The 20,498-nt window shown below is 32.0% G+C and overlaps 1 protein-coding gene across 1 annotated transcript in view; it reads left to right on the top strand.

Moving 5' to 3' along the window:
- The window catches only part of LOC149772930 (tyrosine-protein phosphatase 10D-like), a 40,709-nt gene extending 20,431 nt beyond the window's left edge, over nt 1–20,278 (top strand). Inside the window, exons 7-20 of the mRNA XM_089947088.1 lie at nt 297–437; nt 1,154–1,283; nt 6,394–6,461; nt 6,780–6,879; nt 7,719–7,808; nt 9,912–9,993; nt 11,277–11,367; nt 11,795–11,871; nt 15,093–15,239; nt 15,617–15,745; nt 17,462–17,613; nt 18,170–18,305; nt 19,601–19,679; nt 20,056–20,278. Coding sequence (XP_089803214.1) covers nt 297–437; nt 1,154–1,283; nt 6,394–6,461; nt 6,780–6,879; nt 7,719–7,808; nt 9,912–9,993; nt 11,277–11,367; nt 11,795–11,871; nt 15,093–15,239; nt 15,617–15,745; nt 17,462–17,613; nt 18,170–18,305; nt 19,601–19,679; nt 20,056–20,123 — 1,490 coding nt within the window. The 3' untranslated portion in view covers nt 20,124–20,278. The remainder of the gene's footprint in view (nt 1–296; nt 438–1,153; nt 1,284–6,393; nt 6,462–6,779; nt 6,880–7,718; nt 7,809–9,911; nt 9,994–11,276; nt 11,368–11,794; nt 11,872–15,092; nt 15,240–15,616; nt 15,746–17,461; nt 17,614–18,169; nt 18,306–19,600; nt 19,680–20,055) is intronic.
- The last annotated feature ends 220 nt before the right edge of the window (nt 20,279–20,498 follow it).

Consider the following 20,498-nt stretch of genomic DNA (forward strand, 5'->3'; position numbering starts at 1 on the left):
CGGTTAGCAATGATCACTTTATTGCCATCATGGGTCCGCCTATTCCCTGCATTTCTCTCGTTCCACATGATGTCTTATCACGTCTCTTAAAGGTAAAAACTACTTGATGACAGACCAATAAGATCATATAATTGCTTATTTTTGCAACCTTTTTGTTAGCCAAATATAGGACAGCTATTACATATTTATTTCCAATCATGTAATTACTTGCAAAAATGTTTCGTACTGTTTTGTATATTGAGCAAACTGATTTCAAAACTACTAGCTTGCTTATTTCATATTCCTCTACTTGACAGGTAATCCATACAAAGGAAATGCCGAATGTTATCAAAACACAGTTATTAAAAACTATAAAAGTTGGAGAGATGTCCACGACGATGACGAAATTCCGCCTTACAGGACAACCATTGATGACTGGAAACCGATAACAGATTTTAGTATGTTACACAAAACTGTCAGCATGTCACTTAACATCAACGTTTATAATTTGCATTATAAGCTATAATCCCTGAACAGAACACAATTGTAGATTTCAAGTTTTAAAAAAATAAAGAAATCATCAAAATCGATATATGATTAATACGATACTAGAAAATAAAATTCCTCGTATATTTTACAGTTATTATAATTTGGTTTCTTTCCAGATATTTCATTTAGTAGTAGTCTCATTAATTCCTTGCCATGGAAACTCTTTTGAGTAGATTACTGTTTGCGAACTAATACATGCTTTATATATATATATATATATATATATATATATATCTATATATATATATATATATATATATATATATATATATATATATATATATATATATATATATATATATATATATATATATATATATATATATATATATATATAGATATATATATATATATAGATATATATATATATATATATATATATATATATATATATATATATATATATATATATATATATATATATATATATATATATATATATATATATATCCTAGGGGTCGTGACTCTGAAATAACTCCCACAAAAGTCACACACGACTCGGTTTGGTTGAAAATAGTTGACAACAAGGATCCGAGCATTGTTTCAGGAGCTCAGACATTTTCCAGTATTCAAACTTCGTCACATTTTTCATTCATTTAGACAAATTGTTTTTCCTCTGATGTAGATACCACACATTCCACAAGCAGTCGGGACATTCCAGAATATGTCAGTTTCATAGTCGGACAAGATGGGTATTGTGAGGACAATTATCCTGTATATTGCAACGGTTTCTTGAAGCCAAACACAGAGTACAGGTACTATCCGTCATTATCCACATGTTACTTTTATTGTAAAAATTGGGATACATTCTTGAATTTTTAATTTGTTTCTATAGAAAAGACAAGATAGGCTATTTACACATAAATGACCATTATCAACATCTCCATTATATTTCTAGTTTCACAAAATATTAACAGTGAATACAAATTTATTGACAACCTTTACAATAAAACCTATAATGGCTTATTGGATAGTATACAAAATTAAAATTCGCATATATATATATATATATATATATATATATATATATATATATATATATATATATATATATATATATATATATATATATATATATATATATATCTGTGTGTGTGTGTGTGTGTGTGTATGTGTGTGTGTGTGTGTGTGTGTGTGTGTGCTTAACAAGTTATTATCTTTGACTTGAGTCTATTCATTTATGGAAATTAGGACATCACCGAATGGTTTAGGATGCCGATTTACAAGTACTAGGCGATAGGTATGGGGATCGATTCACGTTTGTAACCACATATATTGCATTTAACTTTTTCTGTGATATATATATATATATATATATATATATATATATATATATATATATATATATATATATATATATATATATATATACATATCACCTTTTTAAAGATTTACCAATCACACATTGTAAGGCATACGATACATTAGTGTTTACCTTAAGCTGAAATCTGCTACTGATTCTTAAACACGGAATAGACCGCTTTCCTAATCAGTGTTAAGCGGACATTTTGTGTTAAAGACATTTGAGATGGTTATGTAGGTACCACAAGGCCCTGATGCAAAGTATTTGTAGTAGTAGGTGTTTGTCTCACGCGCTTTTGATATTGGAGAGGATAAGGGACATAGACAAGATCTTAACTACCTATCACAAACTAAACCTTATACCATCTAGTTTCAATGAGACAAACTGGCAGATGAGGTTTCTGAATCATATGGGAGGCCATTGCTTTATCTCTGTCCATCTCCCTCTCAAACACATTTACAATGTATCAACTCTTACGACCTTCCATATAAAAGTCATTCCATTACTATCTGGTAGCTTCATTCAGCCTCAATGCCTCTTCTTACAATCATTTGCATAAAGATTCCTCTATGGCAACAGAAGACAATGATCTCGAGTTTCATGGCGTCCATGAAATCTCTTTTTCTGTATCCATATATAGCCGTTCTCTTTTTTTCTTGTGGATCCTAAATCAATCAGGACAATTAGATTCTAAGTTCTTTTTCCTAGTACACAATACTAATCCATGTTTTATATAGAATACTACTTTTACCGTATTATACCTAATTTGTAAGGACTCAAGAAATACGTAAATATTGCTTTACGACAGCTGCCGCATTTTTTATCTTCCATTAAGTACATATGGTCGCTTTATACAGACCCATTGCAGGTATTATGAAGTGAACTATCTTCTCGCCTAGTGAGATTTAGTACGCCACTGTCACGATCATATGACTTACATGTGTTTGTGTTATACAGTGAACTTAGATAATGCGTTGAGCATAGTCGACATCAGATAATATATTTTTCAGGTCTTTATTATGCCGAGAATCTAAACTTATTTAATGCATACATTAAAGAAAGGAACAATTTAAGTCAGTTGCGACACCTGTAGATAAATGTTGTATATAACTTTACTCTCTAATAGGTGAATCTGTTATGACCAATAATAATAATAATAATAATAATAATAATAGTAAAACGTGGACTTTTTATAGCGCCTAATCTTTAGAGGTTCTAAGCGCGTTACAACATTATACAACACCTATAACTTATAAAACATATATAATCATATGATTACAAAAACAAACACCATGAAATTAGAAAACGTGAAAATCATGCTGAGAATATTTAAGGTAGGAAACATTATTAGATATTTAAGTTTGTTCTTGCAGTCGGAATAGGTGAATTTTAAGAGCACTCTTGAATGTGATCACTGTGTCTTTGTGTCTAAGTTTTGCTGGGCCCTGGTATGCAAAAGAACGCTGTCCATACGACTTTGTTTTCATAGTGGGAATAATGAGTATACGATTGTCGGAAGAGGAGCGTAAGTACCTTGCTGGTGTGTACACATGGGTGAGGTCGGATAGGTATGTTGGACTAGAGTCCGTCAGTGAAACGTAGCACAGAGAACAAATTTTGTGTTTGATTCTGGATCGAATGGATAGCCAATGTACGGAACAGAGCAGCGGGGAGGTGTGCTCTGATCGTGATATGATCTGAGCAGCTGTGTTTTGAACTTTTTGAAGTTTCTGGAGTAGATATTGCGATGAACCAGACAGAATTGAGTTACAATAGACTAGTCCTGAAAGTACTAATGAACACAAGTGTTTTAGTGGCATCAACTGAAAGATATTTGCGAATGGAGCTGATGCGTATTAGCTCAAGATATGCAGCCTTGCATATGTTCATGACGTGTTGGTGCAATGTGAATGTACTGTCCAGAGTAACACCTAGGTTTGTATGAATTTAATGTTGGTGTTGCTGATATTTATTGTTTGAGGTAAAGGATGTGAATGAGAAAGTCTTTGTGTTGTGATTAGAATAGCCTGATTTTTATCATCGTTCATCTGCAGCTTGTTATATGTCATCCATGATTTTAAATCAGAAATGCACCTCTTTATACCTTGGATGGTAGCATCAACTTCAGTTGGGTGGCTAGATTTTGTATATTTGGGTGTCATCAGCGTACAATTGGTGAGACACTGGATGATGATCTATGACACTTGAGAGCGGCTGAGTGTATAGAATGAAGAGAACATGCCCAGGAACAGACCCTTGTGGAACAGCACAACATAGATCAACTGGGCTGTACTCTATTCCATTTGCAGGCACAATTTGTGTCCTGTTGGCCAAATAGGACCTGAACCACAGTAAGGCTGTTTCATGAATGCCAAATACATGCTGGAGACGGTGAAGTAATATATCATGGTCACATAATACATGTATTTATTTCACCATTGTTATACCGAAATGCAGCGGTTATATCTGCTGTGCCATGGCCAAGGACGATCTTTCACCTGCAGCAACAGTGCACCCATATTCTAAAGTGTGTCTCTATAACTATGAAACAAATAATGAAATTACATTGAGACTGGCCTCTCAATGCTGGAACGGATAGGGTAATGTTCGTATTAAGTTCGGTCAAACTTGTCAAGTAAAGCGGACAAGCATGCAAAATCATTGATGGTTTAGAATCTGTCTGTAGACATGCAGACATATATTTCAGTTAATTTTAGAGATTTTTGTAATTGTTGAGCATTATACTTCTTTTTTGTTCTTTCAAACTTTCAAACGCGCTGTATCAACATGTTTTGCAGCAAGAGTCACATAAATGTCTAACTGTTACAATTACCATGATCGATCACTGAAACGCAATGCAAACAATGTTGTAAATATGTTGAATCTCAATATATTATTTTACAATATTTTGATTTCGCTTTCAAATACTAAACTAGATAACTTTCTTTCACATCGATGAGCAAATATAGTTTGTCATAACTTGAACAGAGTAATTATTAATTAAGTTTATTAAATATGAAATATTTATCCTCTGTACAGTCATGTATTATATCCACTGCAATGAAAATATAATGAGCACGATATATATGCATTTTGACAATATTTCACGCCATCTGGAGCCACATTTTAATTTGGAAATCTATCGTAGTATCATTAGAGGTACTCCTGGGTGGGCTTAGAGGAGGCTTAGTCATCTTACGACAAATATATATTTCGACTCCGCGATAGGTCTCATCAGTCGGTGATGTCATGATGAAACGTAAATGTTTCATAATCTCACATATATCCCCGCTATAGTTACCTTTGTATTCATTAAAATGCCTTTTTCAGTTTCTTTTTTTTTTCTTCTATTTTAGTAGTTTTTAATTGACTTTATATTAATGTTTTGTTTATTCCTAAAGCTTACAAATGCTTGCTAAATGACACAGCCTCTACTTAGCACATTCCAAAAGCATTGTTTGTTATTTCAAGCGTATAAACGAGATTTATTGGCAGTGGGGCGATGAGATTCATCTCATCGTATCTGGCTTTATGAACATGGATACCACGATAATATTTAATGTGGTCAAAGGTTTATCGTCCTCAAGTAAATCTTTTATATTCACAGTGAAGAAAATGAATGCTGTCTAGTTTTATGTGTGACTAGCATCACTATAATGAATTTGACCCTTGCTGATAATGATATCGCTTTTTATATTTAATTTTTAAACACTGACAATGTGATACCTCTAAGTAGAACATTTCCACAAAAGAAAAACAATAGAAACGAACAACAAACAACCTATCTTACCGATTATTTTCTACGGGTAAGATTATAGTAGGTAAATCCTTTTATTTCAAATAAACATATCATCCAATTTCTAACATTTTTCAGCCTATTAAGAATGTTACTGTTTTTCAATCAATCTCTCCACAGATAAAGACTTATAGAAATAAGTGCTCGTTAAAGCTGAATGGATTGAAAAAGTATTACTCGTATTAAGACATCGGTAGACATTCAAATAAACCCCCTGTGCAGAAGTATATTACAGTTTGGTTGGGCATACGTCAACCATTTGGAGGCGATTACATTATCATATTTGCAGTTATATTAACAATTGTTGATGAAATACCGGTACGATTTATGTTAATTTAGATACCTTTGGACATAAATGTAGTACCACTATTTTTCAAGGTGCATACTTATTACTGATAATTAGATACAACCACTGATATGCCTGTGGCAACCTCCATGCATTATACTACTCGAGATCACCCTTTGTCGTTGGTCTGTGTACATGCATTAGATGACTTCATGTTACAGTGCTATACTATTGCAGGATACCACTTATTGAAAATGTTGTTACTTGAAAAATTTGAATATTTTTATTTCTTATCTAACAGTATCAAGTATCCACATATCTAATAATCAAAAAGACATTATATTCTCAAATATTTCCTGAACATACGCCAATCAGTGTATGTTAGATTTATCAAGCAATATTTCATTTTTCATTGGAATACTTTTGATGATATATAATTTTCATGTTACCTCATATAAGATATACGATTTCTATGAACAGGTTGAAAACGTTCGTGTGTGCATCTGGAGGCTGTACAGAAAGTATGTGGTCACAAACAATGAAAACAGGTAATATTCAAACTGTATTTTTTACAAATCAATAGTAATTGCTGATTTCTCTTTTCTCAGACTGGATATAACGGAATTGAAATTCCAGTAAGAATAAACAGTAGAAACGGCAGTTGAAAAAATTCATATAACATTTGACATGCACATGTATAACGATGCATTGGAAGACTTTTAAACTAAAATAACTGGTAATATCAATCTTGAGATGATAATTAATTTTTCCCTTCTTATGGGTGATTGTATTTTCAATGATTATCACAGAACCATTGTAGATATATTATATTTTGGCTTGCCTAGCGTCTTACTTCTTTTCTTCAGAATATGACTATACTGTTGTAATAGCAGTAAGTGTGATGATCCCTCTCCTGATACCTTCGACAATTGGTATTGTGATCGTGCTTAGACGAAAGAGGATAGCGTGAGTATAAACTCTCCTTTGTAATTAGTTTTTTATATTTTAAACAAGTCATAATACTCTTATAAAATTCTAAGGAATCTTAATCGAAACTGTGAAGTAAATAAACTAATTGTGAAGCAATAAAAGGAATGACAATATAATGTACAAAGGTATCACCTGAGCGTCGAGCTCAATATGTACTGACGTAAAAAAGTTTAGCATAAAATAGCCATCAACTTACAAGTTCAGAAACTTGACAGTAAATGCGATATGCTATTACTAAAATAATTGGGGTTCGTTGCATGCATATGTCTTGTATGATTGAGACATTCTTAATGCATGGTTTTCTCTGGAGGTAGACATTATATTATCAAATATTTCCTGACCATACGTCAATATATATGAGGGTGTGTGGGATTGTTTGATCTATAATATTGCACATAACATGTAAACTGATAAAACATGCCCATAATATATTTATTAGCATGCCTCTTTAAAAGAAATTCAAAGACCGATTGCTGAATTGATTAAGCGAAACTATGAAATACTGAGCCAAATAGCGGCACGCACATTTAGGTATATTATGAGCCAGCAGCGTGAAAGTTTGCCAAAATATATTTAAAATATTGTTATGTACTTTTATGGTTTATGCTGCCTCTCACATTGCAGATGAATTTTCTAACCAAGCAGAAACACACACATGTTATTAGCAAAGAACTATTCTGAATCAATATGTTGTCATCATGAATGTAATTTGCAGTTCAACGAGGCCTAAGTTTGTTACTTGTGAAGTAACACTTAACATGGAAGACTATATAGTAAATCGAACCTGTTCAAAATAGAATATTTGTATATTTCAGGTGCTTTAAAGAATCTAGCCCAGGAGATGAACGAGCACATACACTTGACAATGAATATGAGATGCTGAGACCAAAACAAAAAATACAACGGTAAAATTTTCAATGTAAATAAGAATCTGAAAAGACATGGAACAGCTTACATGCTTTCTAAAAATGATGGTTTATTCAATTTTTCGTTACGATTTCCTTAATTTAAATCTCTTAGGCTCAAGTGATATTTTTATTCAGTTTTTGTTCGTTTTCTTTATCTTGTCTCATTTTTCTGCTAATGATGTTTATAAAGACATTTTAAAATGATGCTGCATTACAAGTCCGTTTTCATTGATTTGGATATTACAAGCTAGTGACGCATAATGAACCGCCAATGAGTTAGACGTCTATTCCTTACTTCGCCGGATATAGCTAATGGGTTCAAATGTCGAAATTTCTGTAACATGATATTGCTTAGGACAGTGGTTCCCAAACCTCTTCAAACCACCGCCTCCTTGGTTATCATCAGCGCCTCCTACCTTATCCCATAAACGGCATTATTCAGCATTATCGCCCGCCCCCCCCCCCCCACCGCCCCCGTAATCCCACAGCTTGTTTAACCGTTTGTCTCCTTTAGACAGGTAGAGCCATCTCAGCGGTAGTTATTATATCAAGAACATTGTACCACGTTTAATGAATTCCCTCTGAACGCTTTTGGTAATGACACATACGGATAGACAGACGTACTGACGAATCAACACTGTGTATCACTCTAGGAGCCCATTTTAAGTATGTGAATTATATATCTACAATTAATACCGCTATTAGTGATATGTTTACTACATTTTCTGATACTATTGTTATTATTTATATTCTACCACTAATACTTGAAATGAAATCATGTTCAAAGTTTATTCAGTCTTTCAGTATTTTGACACTGTACAAAACGTAAATGTTCTGTTACCTTTACTTTGGTCTTTAATGTATACATGTAACCAAAAACATGAACAATTTATTTGTCAAAATTTAAGCCATTCTACATAATAAAAAAATCTTTGATCAATCAAAATCACTTGACTATTATTGCGATGTATTCTGATTCTCCCCCACTCTCAGAGGGTCTACGCGTTGTGAGTATTTTTTTATTCAGAAATGCATAACTTTATGCTGCATGAGCAATAATGTGGAATGTAGAAATTACAATAGATAGAAAGAGAGTCGTTCTTTTATCAGAATTGCAATATTTCAGATATCAAACATTTTCTTGTGGGGGGGAGAGGTAGAATGCTGCAATAATGGTTAGACAAACATGTTATTATCTGAGTCGGCGAACTGTATGTCTTACACGCTGACGAGAATAATGCCTATGTTTCAATATTATTAGAAATGCATCAAAAGTGGTTAAACGTATATGCACAAGAAATGACACAAAACAAAATAGTTCCTATCTCCAGATAAGGCATATATAGAAAGTTATACTATTGACAGTTCATGCCGATAAGAGATGCAAAATAAAAAATAGACAGGAATTATTTTCTAGAGGAAACTCATGTAGATTTTTTTTAAAATTTATATAATCAGACTTTCTAGCAAAAATACAATTATTGAAAAATTAAGCAAGAGTGAGTTAAAGTTCTTATCACAACGCTTTTAAACTTTTATATCACTTGACTCAGTTATATAGATGGCAGAAATTAGAAATAAGACCTTAAAGTGTACAAAGAATCAAAGCATAGGTAAAGAAAAAATAAATCAACGCCCAAGAGATTCGTTGAAATGAACTAATCCTCCCTCTTGGGGGATGCGTAACTGACATTAGAATAACCTAGGAACACGATACTCTTGCACCAAAATGGATCTGCCTTGACTTCAGATAATACTGATTAGTTATTGCATATCAGGTTCCTTACCTACTAATTCAAAAGATTACGGTGACGGTAATAAGATATGAATATAGCCTTTAATCATTATGAAAACAAAGTTATGAATTTTTAACGAAATAAAATATCTGGAGCAAGTTGTTTTGCGGTTGCATAAAGCTTTGCTATTACAGCAATTAATGGTAAAAATGCATCGTTTGTATTACCGTATCAGCAATGGTTAGTAGACCCTTCCAAATACAATTCAGTTAGATTCAGCATTATATTTTAAAACTTTCCCTACAATGCATTATAATAATTTTTATAGTCATCATGTAAAACAAATTAACAAAATTCCTTACAGACCTATACAGTTGTCACAACTTAAGGAGCGTATTGATAGAATGCATGAAAATTACAACATGGGATTTACAGTTGAATTCAAGGCAAGTATTTATTTTGCTGTTTATAATGTGGCATATTTAGTTCTGTTCATATCAATTATAGCTGATGCTTTTGGATAATAAAGCAAATAGTACGTATTTAAAATACACTTATATGCTTTCGCTCCTGAAATTTATGTAATATGAGAAATTTAGCACACGAACATTATAATTTATAAAGTTCCGAACTTTAAATATATTTATTTGTTTCAAACAAATTGGGGTAAAAGAATACCTCTGTCATAAAGTTTCGTCTTTAACAATATGCAACAGTTACTATTAATTCATCTATTCATTATTGTTCATGGCTTTTCAACAACTGTTAATATCAATATATCGGCTATAATAACAGCATTTTTCAATTGTCTTCAAATCTCAACATGATTACAATCTCGAAATCAACAAATTAAGCTTTATCCCGATGAAGAAAAAAATATACACATGAAACGCAAATTTTGTACGGGTTTTGGACCCATTCAATTTGATTCCTGTTAAATGCTTGCGTTTACTGTTATTACTATTATTATCATCATTATCATCATCATCATTATTATTATTATTATTATTATTATCATCATCATCATCATCATCATCATCATCGTCATTATCATGTAGCTGGCATCCAAACAAATAAAATATATATCATCGGGACTTCAAGATTCAGATGACATGCTAAAACGTTCTGCTCAGATTTAGCAGTTATGTTTGGGGGACAAGAGGGGGAGCGTGCGGGGAATTAGTAATTGTTTATTTATGGGACGAATTCCGTTTAAAGATAAAATAATGGTTAACGTAAAGAACAGCAAATTAACAATTATTTCTCTTACGTATGAGATAATAGTAAATATTTCATAGGTATAACAAGAATAGATTGGCACATTGAAGAAGAACGTAGTTTATGATACCTGACTCCAACAACCCATATCAAAGCACTTGTATAAAAATTAAAAAGTTATTTTAATGCCATAGGCGTGAACTAAACAGAGAATATTATGAGCATACTATACATACATGCAAACAAACGTCATATATAAATAGGTGAATAGCAGAAAGTGGTTACTTTTGTTTTCTCATTTCAACAATTTGTATGATATGTGTAACTTTATAACCTAAAGTAAATGTTATTAACATATTATGTACTGCTTGCGTATTAACACGGGTTTCCCTATATGTTATGTAACACAACATAATAGTTAACACCCGAAGTAAAGTAACTATGTGGTTTAATTGTTCGTGTTTCTTTTGAAAATACGTACATAATTTCTTGTATTTTACATTTTGTACAGGAACTCAAGGATATAGAACCAAGATATTTATCCAAAGTAGCAGAGTCTCACCCTTGCAAATCCAAAAATCGAAACATCAACATTCTTGCATGTTAGTATTCTTTTATAACTTTGATGAAAATATAAATGAAATGAAAGCCATTTTTCTTGGTCATATTCCAGAAATGAAATGCCCACATAGATTTCAAAATATAATTCCCAAAAGATACCCAAATTAAATTACATTAAATTCTTTTTTATGCAGTCATTTGGTTCATGAAGATACAGTCAGCAATTTCTGGTTCCTATACCAGCTGTATCAAAATAGAATCAGTATCAATACATATGAAATGTGTATGCGGAATACAACTGAGGTAACAATGACATGCTTATAGATGCTCTAACGAGTACGACATTGGTCAACAGTCCATTAGTAAGCATGTTTGCTGTTGTAAGAGAATGCTCATAATTTCCTTAAATTTATGTTTTTTCAACACTGTACTTAATTGAATGTGGGATTTTGTCCTTGTTTTCTTCAGATGATCACTCTAGAGTTACATTGCTGCCTGTAGAACATGATGATGGTTCAGATTACATAAATGCTAATTACATAAAGGTAAGTACCGATATACATCGTCTTCATGCACAAACTAAAATACAAAGCACGGGAAAAAACAAAGGAAGCAGTCGTGCCCAAACCACCAAACCATAGAACGCATAATTAGATCACTCAGTATATAGTAATTAATGAAGGGTGTTGTGAACTTTTCAGTAGAGCAAACAAATAAGAGAAAAATTCTCTGTAGCACTACGATTGTGTACGATGCCCGATCTTTACGAAAAGACGTGGATCAGGGAGGAAGGGCGCCTCATACGCATGAATAGGTAAATACAAACCACAGCATTCGCGTATTGCAGACAATATCTAGGCCAAACTTCCAAATGCTAAAAGTGCACAGTTGCAGCAAAACATGACGAATATTGAAACACTTTAACGTAGAGACTAATGCTCTGTTGTAACATGATATGGAGTATATGAATCATTATTAAGAATTTTAAAGAGCTTTGTTAAACAAAAACACCTGTTTGTACCTACATATCAATTGTACAGCTCAACACCGGGCCTTTATATGACAAATTCTCTGTAAAACGGAGAAACTACTTAAAAGAAAACCTTTAATATAAATAACATAAGGTGGAAAAAGTATATCGAGTAATACAAGATAATGAGAAACAAATAAACTAGGAAGAATAATAGGGGCCTACCAATAAACACCTGGCGAAAAGACCTGTATCTGAGCTGTATTGTCTCTGATTTGCATACTAGATATTTTGCTTTGACATCGTCATTTTCCATCAATCTAAATATGCTATAGTCGCACTTATTTCATTTTAGTCTTGGTAGTTTACTCATGACAATGAGTATGTACATTTAATACTTGTTCTGTAAGTAAATGGCAATGACGTTCGCTACAATTTTTTTGTAAATTTGTTTAGTGTTTGTAGCTAGCTATTTTGAACACATTTTGTAGACAAAAACAACATATCACATGTTAATAGGCAACAAGGAAAATATGTATTGAAAAGAACTACTGTACAGTAATTGAGCCACTAGGGTTATCGTTGACGTATTTTAAAATCAACTATATCTGCAACGTTCGTTTTGTAAACTGATAATTGGATTAATAGCGACGGCCCCAAAGGACCCGACAATAACGGGTCAATCATATTTGGCTCCATTTTATAATTATCATTGCCCGATCTGTTGATAGGGTGTACTTTGGAGCATCGTACCACTGTACGGCATTGTAGTATCATTATTATCATCTACCGTTTGTGTTATACAATTTTCATGGAGGCAATTGTATGTGACTGCTATATACAAAGCGAGGGTTCATTAAGTGTTTAGATCTAAGGTAAGATATATTATTTGAAAAATGGTATTGCTATTTGGATATCATTGACCTTCATGAGTATGTTACTAACTTTGAGAACTATCATCATTCTAACAAGGTAGGAAAGCGGACCTGGATTTACAACGTTTTATATATATAAAAAAAAACTAACCCCAATACTATCAAAACAATTGCTTTTGTCACATTCGAGAACTTTTTGTAGCAGGACAGAGAGGCTGGATCAAAGTCAGTCGTCAAGCTTGAAATCTTGGAATTTGCAGGAGATATCATTGCAAAAATACTAACTCCAGCAGTGAATATCATACTTATACTTCTAACCATATAGTTAAACATAATGTAACGATGTTTTGTTTAAATCTAAATGTCAAATAAACTGTTTTGCTTTATCTACGAGCGGTCAACAATTCTGTGACAGCAATAAAGTGCCACGTCACTATCAACAGATTCATTGCCATTTTAAGAAAGTAATAAAATGCACCAACTAAATAAGCCAAAGTATTTTTCGTGTGTTTTATTTATACATATGAGCAACATTTATGTTGACTTCCTTTCAGGAGGTGCGACATGAAAGCGACTAAATGGATAAATTCGTAAATGACCCAAATGGACCAAACGACAGCGTCACGTTCGAAACCGAAATTTATATCTATGATTGTCCACTGAGCACTATTAAAGGCATATTATTTGCTTAATGTATTACTATGATGCAGAATATAACATGAATTCTGCATCATTGCTTTTTGTAAATAGCTCTCTTCAGAGAATCCTGATTGACTAGTCTAAATAATGGCTTATTTACTTTAATGCCACGTGCGCTCTGCTATTTCTGTCGCAACGCTTGAACGACCATTCCAGCATGTGCATAGCATTAGAACCAAACTGATGGCTACTCACATAGACGTGTTCAATTAATATGTAACTTAAACATTTACCTATAACATCACTGAAATGCCTATCAAACACTGGATTTTCTGAAAATCACTTTGGATAAAAGCATCAAAGAAAGAAAGAGGAATATAAAGTGATAAAGAGTCCTCATACACAATGCCCCATGTCAGCTTTTTGGCCAAATGTACAAAAATACTAACACATAAAACGGATATAGCCTAGAGGAGAGCAACAAGATTAAAAACTGAGAATAACAATTAAATGCAAGAGTTACTTAAATCTAAGAATCTATTTAGCGGCCAATTCAGTCAACATTCCAGCTGGAGAGAACATTCTATATAATTCATAAAATACCGCAAGAAAGCACTGCAGTTGAACACTGTAATTAAGTCACATGAAAACATATATATTTCACACGTTAATGATACATCAACAGAGCTACCCGGCTAGATCGTGTCCACTCCCTTCAATGATATTAAATAAACAATGCGAATGATCATTACAGCATTACATCTGTTTCTCCTTGTTTACAATATACCTTTAATTTGCAATGGTGATGTTAATCAGACTCTTACATTTTCACGATAAGGTTGTGCTCATTTTATTTCACTCGATAATTGAAGTGTCATATTCAGTAACATATTAAAAGTAAACGCGTTTTTAACTACAATAAACTAGTTGTTTTGCAATCAATATTATGTGCTTCCTAGGAAAAACATTTTGTAATGAGATTATGGCCTTTCTATTATGCTTGAAGGTCAGACGTGTTATTTTCCAATATCCATGCTTTGATTGATATATATATATATATATATATATATATATATATATATATATATATATATATATATATATATATATATATATATATATATATATATATATATATATATAAAAATATATATATATAAATATATATATATATATATATATATATATATATATATATATATATATATATATATATAACATAACAGTAATGTACGTTGACACTGATATACAATTTGGTACCTCACTGTTATGTTAATGTCAGGGTTATAACAGTGACAGAGAGTATATAGCTACGCAGGCGCCTCTGCCATCGACACAGAATGATTTCTGGAGGATGATCTGGGAAAAAAATGTTGAAATTATCGTTATGCTCACACAATGCGACGAAAGTGGAACGGAAAGTTTAAAGGTATGTTGCAATACTAATTAGAGACTCGAAATATTTTTTCAAACATTTGCTTGCAGCATAGGATTCCCATCGAGATTTTCACCGTGGATTGTTCTACGAAAGTCTTTTTTAAAGTGAAAATCAGTTTAAGTGTAAGATTCCTACAAAATGGGTTACAAGTCTATATCTATGATCGTCGACCACTAAATATCGAAATTTTTTAATGAATATTCGCTCACTCAGATATGTTTAGTGCGATGAGGTTCAAGTAAATGTATGTCTAATAACACCAAACTCTTGTTGGAGCAGATGATGTATTAACACAAATTTGCTGATTTCTGTTTTTTGCATTATAAATTAGTTATTACTACAAATGCTGCTGCATATATGCTCCACAGGTGCTGTGTGAAAAATACTTGCCAGAGGGTACGGAAACCTTATATTTCGGACATCTGGCTGTACATGTAACCACGGAATCAATATCAGTGTTCAAGAACTATGTTTTAAGAAACATTACATTAAGACAAGTAAGTTTCTCTATAATACTTAGCTTCGTTCTACAAATGTTTAGAACTTTTTCTCAAAAACAGACAAAGCTTTATTTCTTATATTCGCATAAAGAATGCAATTGGTGTTATCAGAAGTGGTCACCATAATGCGTATTAATTTCTTAATAGGGAATATTTACTTTTAAAGAAATAAAACGTTCCAATGCATTATTTTGTTTGACCTAAACCATCATGCAATCCTAAAATATTTGTCATTGATTCCTGGTAATTTGGCATGTGAAACAACAAATGCATAAGATAATCAATCATATACTGTTCTCCTAAAATATAAATTCAATTGAATCTGCACTTGCTATTTTTTATCCAATTGAAAGGAAGTTTGTTCCTTGCCTAATTAAACTGTATTAGTCTATTATATTTCATTTTAATCATAACTGAAAGTTTGAAAAGTACTGGCATGATCCTAGTTACATAGCCTGTTTTAAATATTTTCTTCATGCTATTGACGAATCGGAAGAAATGAGTTTTGGTTCTTATAATTCTTTTATCTGGTTCAGTTTGATTGTATTGTTTACTGTTTCTCATTTCAAGTGCGGTTTCGTATACGCTTTATTTGAAATAGTGGACCAATCCTCACACACTGGAAATTAATTAGAAATTGTATTTCTTTTTGTTTTAGTTCATTACACACTCGCAATAACTGGATTATTTTAGTTTCTATCTTCCATTAGAAACGTTGCATGTTTAAACTGTTTAAATATTATCCATTTTGTACCACATACTAAGCTATCCTAAAAATTGAGAATTTTGCATATATTTTTTGAAGGGTTACTTTTTATCGCTATCTGTATTATAATATTCTTTGAACTGATTAGGACATGTAACATTGTTAGTGGAAGAGGCGTTTACGCTGCATGTGCATTGTTTAATAGATGGCAAGTTTACGCGATACGTGATAGTAAACAATATAGAAAAAGCGTGAATTCAAACAGACTATACAATTGTAAAAAGGCTATGCCTATCAATAGGTGAAGCAAAAGGCCGAGGCATTGAAACCTAACATTAAAGATTCTTTCTCAGCTTATTCTAGTATTGTTATATTTGTACATGTTAAACACGCTTATGGTGTTGATTTATTAAATAGATCTGCTTAAGATGGATCAGTGTTTCAATTGCCAGAGCTGTAATCATTAGCTTTAGGTCTTTTATCTACAATTATGTTACCAAAACCGCCTTTTTTGTTGTTGACTACTGTAAGGCTTGTTTTTCTGTTCAAACTTAGTATGCTATCTTTGTTCTCGACCTTTTATGAGCCATAAAAAAACTTAAATTTATTACATGGCATATGGGCTCTTGGTAGCCAAATGGTCTAATACACTTTTCGTTACCGACCACTGCAATCTCATCTCTCTACGCGTGGGTTCGACTATCGGGCTTGGTCAATCTGTGTCCACGAGAAAAGTTCCCAGTACCTTGTCGCTGGTCGTGGGTTCTGCCAGGTTTGTTCCTGGTTCTTCCTCCACCAGTGATACTGGCTGCCATGTATGGCCTATTTTAAGACACAAATGGAATTAACACAACACAAGAGCAGCAATAACATCTGCATAGCATGCCACATATTGTTTGAATATATTATTTAAATTTTACGGTACATACAATATGTCATATGCATTATCTACAAGGATAAAGCTTCATTCTTTTTCTTGTTTCATTGGCTGGCTTCTTTTTTTAAAGACGCAGGCAACAAGAAATGTTCTACACTTTTCCTTTTTCAAATGGGCTGAAACTGACTGTCCAAAGGACCCATCACCTCTTCTGGACTTTATTATGTTTTTAAGAACGCATGAGATGCTTAATTTCCATTCTCCTATAGTTGTGCATTGCAGGTACGCTGTTTGCAAATTTCAAATTATTTATAAAACAATATAATGTCTTAAAACATTGTAGCCTCCTAATATAGTACATTTCTCTTTAATATAATCTATAAATGTCAATATATTCTTCATGATCTACATCTGTATTAACACCATTGCAATAACTAATTAATATATGCAATACATATCAGACATTATCAATATGCTCGCTGTCATTTGTCAAACATTAAACAATATTTGTACGTATTCGAAACACACACAAATGCATATATATATATATATATATATATATATATATATATATATATATATATATATATATATATATATATATATATATATATATATATATATATGGGTGGGGTAGGGTGTTTCAAAGAAATGAATTTAAGATAATTCGAAGTTGACAACATTTTACCAATGTATGCATTACAGACAATCACACATGTTCTTTTAAACTTCCTTCAAATGTTCGTTAACTTCTCTGTGTTTTGATATCTGCACAATAGCATGTATTAATGATACTAATCTGTTCTCACTGAAAGTATTCCTACTGTCGATGTTATAGTGACGGCGTGGGACGCACGGGTACCTTCATTGCAATTGACTACCTGATCAAGTACGTACAAGATCATGATGAGTTAGACATCTTTAATCTGGTGTACGAGATGAGGAACCAGCGCTGTAATATGGTGCAAACAGTGGTTAGTATGAGCCAGCATCAACAGTAGGATGGGCACATGTTTATTCAAAAAATACAAATGGTTTATGTGACCATAATATATCACTTATTTTTATACTAGATATGTAACTGTCAAATACAGCTAGGCCACATTATTTATTTAAATTCTGCATTGACCTTTTATGAATTACTCAGACTTCAACAACTGTTTCCCTCTGTATAATGACAGTACAATATATTCATAGTGTAGAACATAGAATCACCTACAGTATATGTTACATTTCAGTGTGTAAAACAGTTCGTGCACATTCGCTGAAGTCTTAACTATTTTGTATGCTTTTGTCCTATGATCTCGTTTATCAAATATAATTGCGATTAATACTTACCTATGTCAAACATAATTCCTATATGTATGTTATTTTATTATTTTCGTTTAGTATGGACCTTTATATTGTCTTAAATTTGAATTTTCTTCCCGGGTGGGGTGCCTTCTATAATAAAATGTATCTGTTTATATATATATATATATATATATATATATATATATATATATATATATATATATATATATATATATATATATATATATATATATATATATATATGGATAGATAGATAGACAAATGGATAAATGTATAGATCTGTGTGTTTGCTTTATTACCATTATTTAAGAATAAATAATTGAAAACATTCATGCTGAAATGGTCAGAGTCCATTTCATAATCAGTGTTTCAGTGTTGGTTAGTGCTAGTTGGATATAGATGACAGATCAAGCAAACAAGAGCTGTTTGCATTATAGCAATTGTTTTCCTTCAATAGTATATAAATTCTCAGTGGAATAATACTATAAGTTGCGTTAGAGCCACTTTTAGCATTTCATAATTAGAAGTACATTAATTACTATACTAAAGTATACACTTTACACTTTTGACTTTCAGGATGAATTTTTGTTAAACAGTTGGATGGTCAAATATGTAATTTGTTCCTGATTTAAAATTTATAGAATAATCTTCTCTCAACCATGAGCATTATAATCAACTTCTTAAGTAATACAATAGCAATACATGTAATGTTATTCAAACTGTCCGTCTTGTGAAAATAGTATTGATGCGTAGGGTACGAAATATACCTAGATTTGTAACTTCAATTATGTATACCACCCAGACTAAAAGCATTTATATTAGAAGTCAGCTGTAACTGATGACAGGAAAATTGCACAGATATATATCTCTATCGGCATTATTTGTTGTTCATTCCATTGTATTGCTAATGGCGTAATTTACCGTAAGATATTGTGATTATTTTTTATATTCACAGGACCAGTATATTTACATACATGACAGCATCCTAAAATTCATCACAGATACTGAACACTGTGAACGGGAGAAAACCGAATGTGAGTACACGTGGAAATTTCCAAACTATTTTGTACAGATAGGGATGGAGTAAAGGGGATGGAATTGATGCATCCAAGATTACGCAGTACATCAAACATAAATTGTACTGTAGCAATCCACGTATTGTGTTTTAGATTTGAGTTAAGGAAACGAGTATTAATCCATAGTTTTACTTAAATTAAACTTCAAGTATTACTAAAAATACTCTCTGATTGCAAAATGTTCAGTTTAGTGAAATAACTTCCTTAACTTAATAGTTAAATATTAACATTTAATTTTCATTGTTTTGCCAGCTACACTATGACAACTATATAGACGAATTGACACATAATACATTCTGCATATTTAAAACATTGATTAATGTTTTACTGACAGCAATTTATCGGAATCATCCAAATGAGGACGACAGAATGTACGAAAATACGGCATTCATTCAGACTTAGACCTGTGTCTATTAAGGAATTCTTCACTCCATGCGTTCCTGAATGTCGCTGCTGCAGAAGACACCGCACTTTTAATAGTCTAAAGCAGATCTTAGCTAAATGGTGATGTAAACTGGAGTTGTATATTTCTGTAAACAGATATATGAATATATATTTCTATAAACTTATTTTCATAGCAATGTTAAGACAAAGGCCGTTAAAATGTGACATAATACTGTAGAGATAATATTTATTTATAAATTTATTATTGCAACAGAGAAATTGTATCTTAATATATTCGTTTTAAGACATTTCGATGCAAATTTGAAATAATGTAATATTCTCCGAATATCTGACTATGCGAGTTCAAAGCAATCCAAAATATGAATGCTGGTA

Source organism: Sinohyriopsis cumingii, unplaced genomic scaffold, assembly GCF_028554795.1.
Source record: "Sinohyriopsis cumingii isolate HCF-2022 unplaced genomic scaffold, ASM2855479v2 utg000972l, whole genome shotgun sequence".
NCBI lineage: Eukaryota > Metazoa > Mollusca > Bivalvia > Unionida > Unionidae > Sinohyriopsis > Sinohyriopsis cumingii.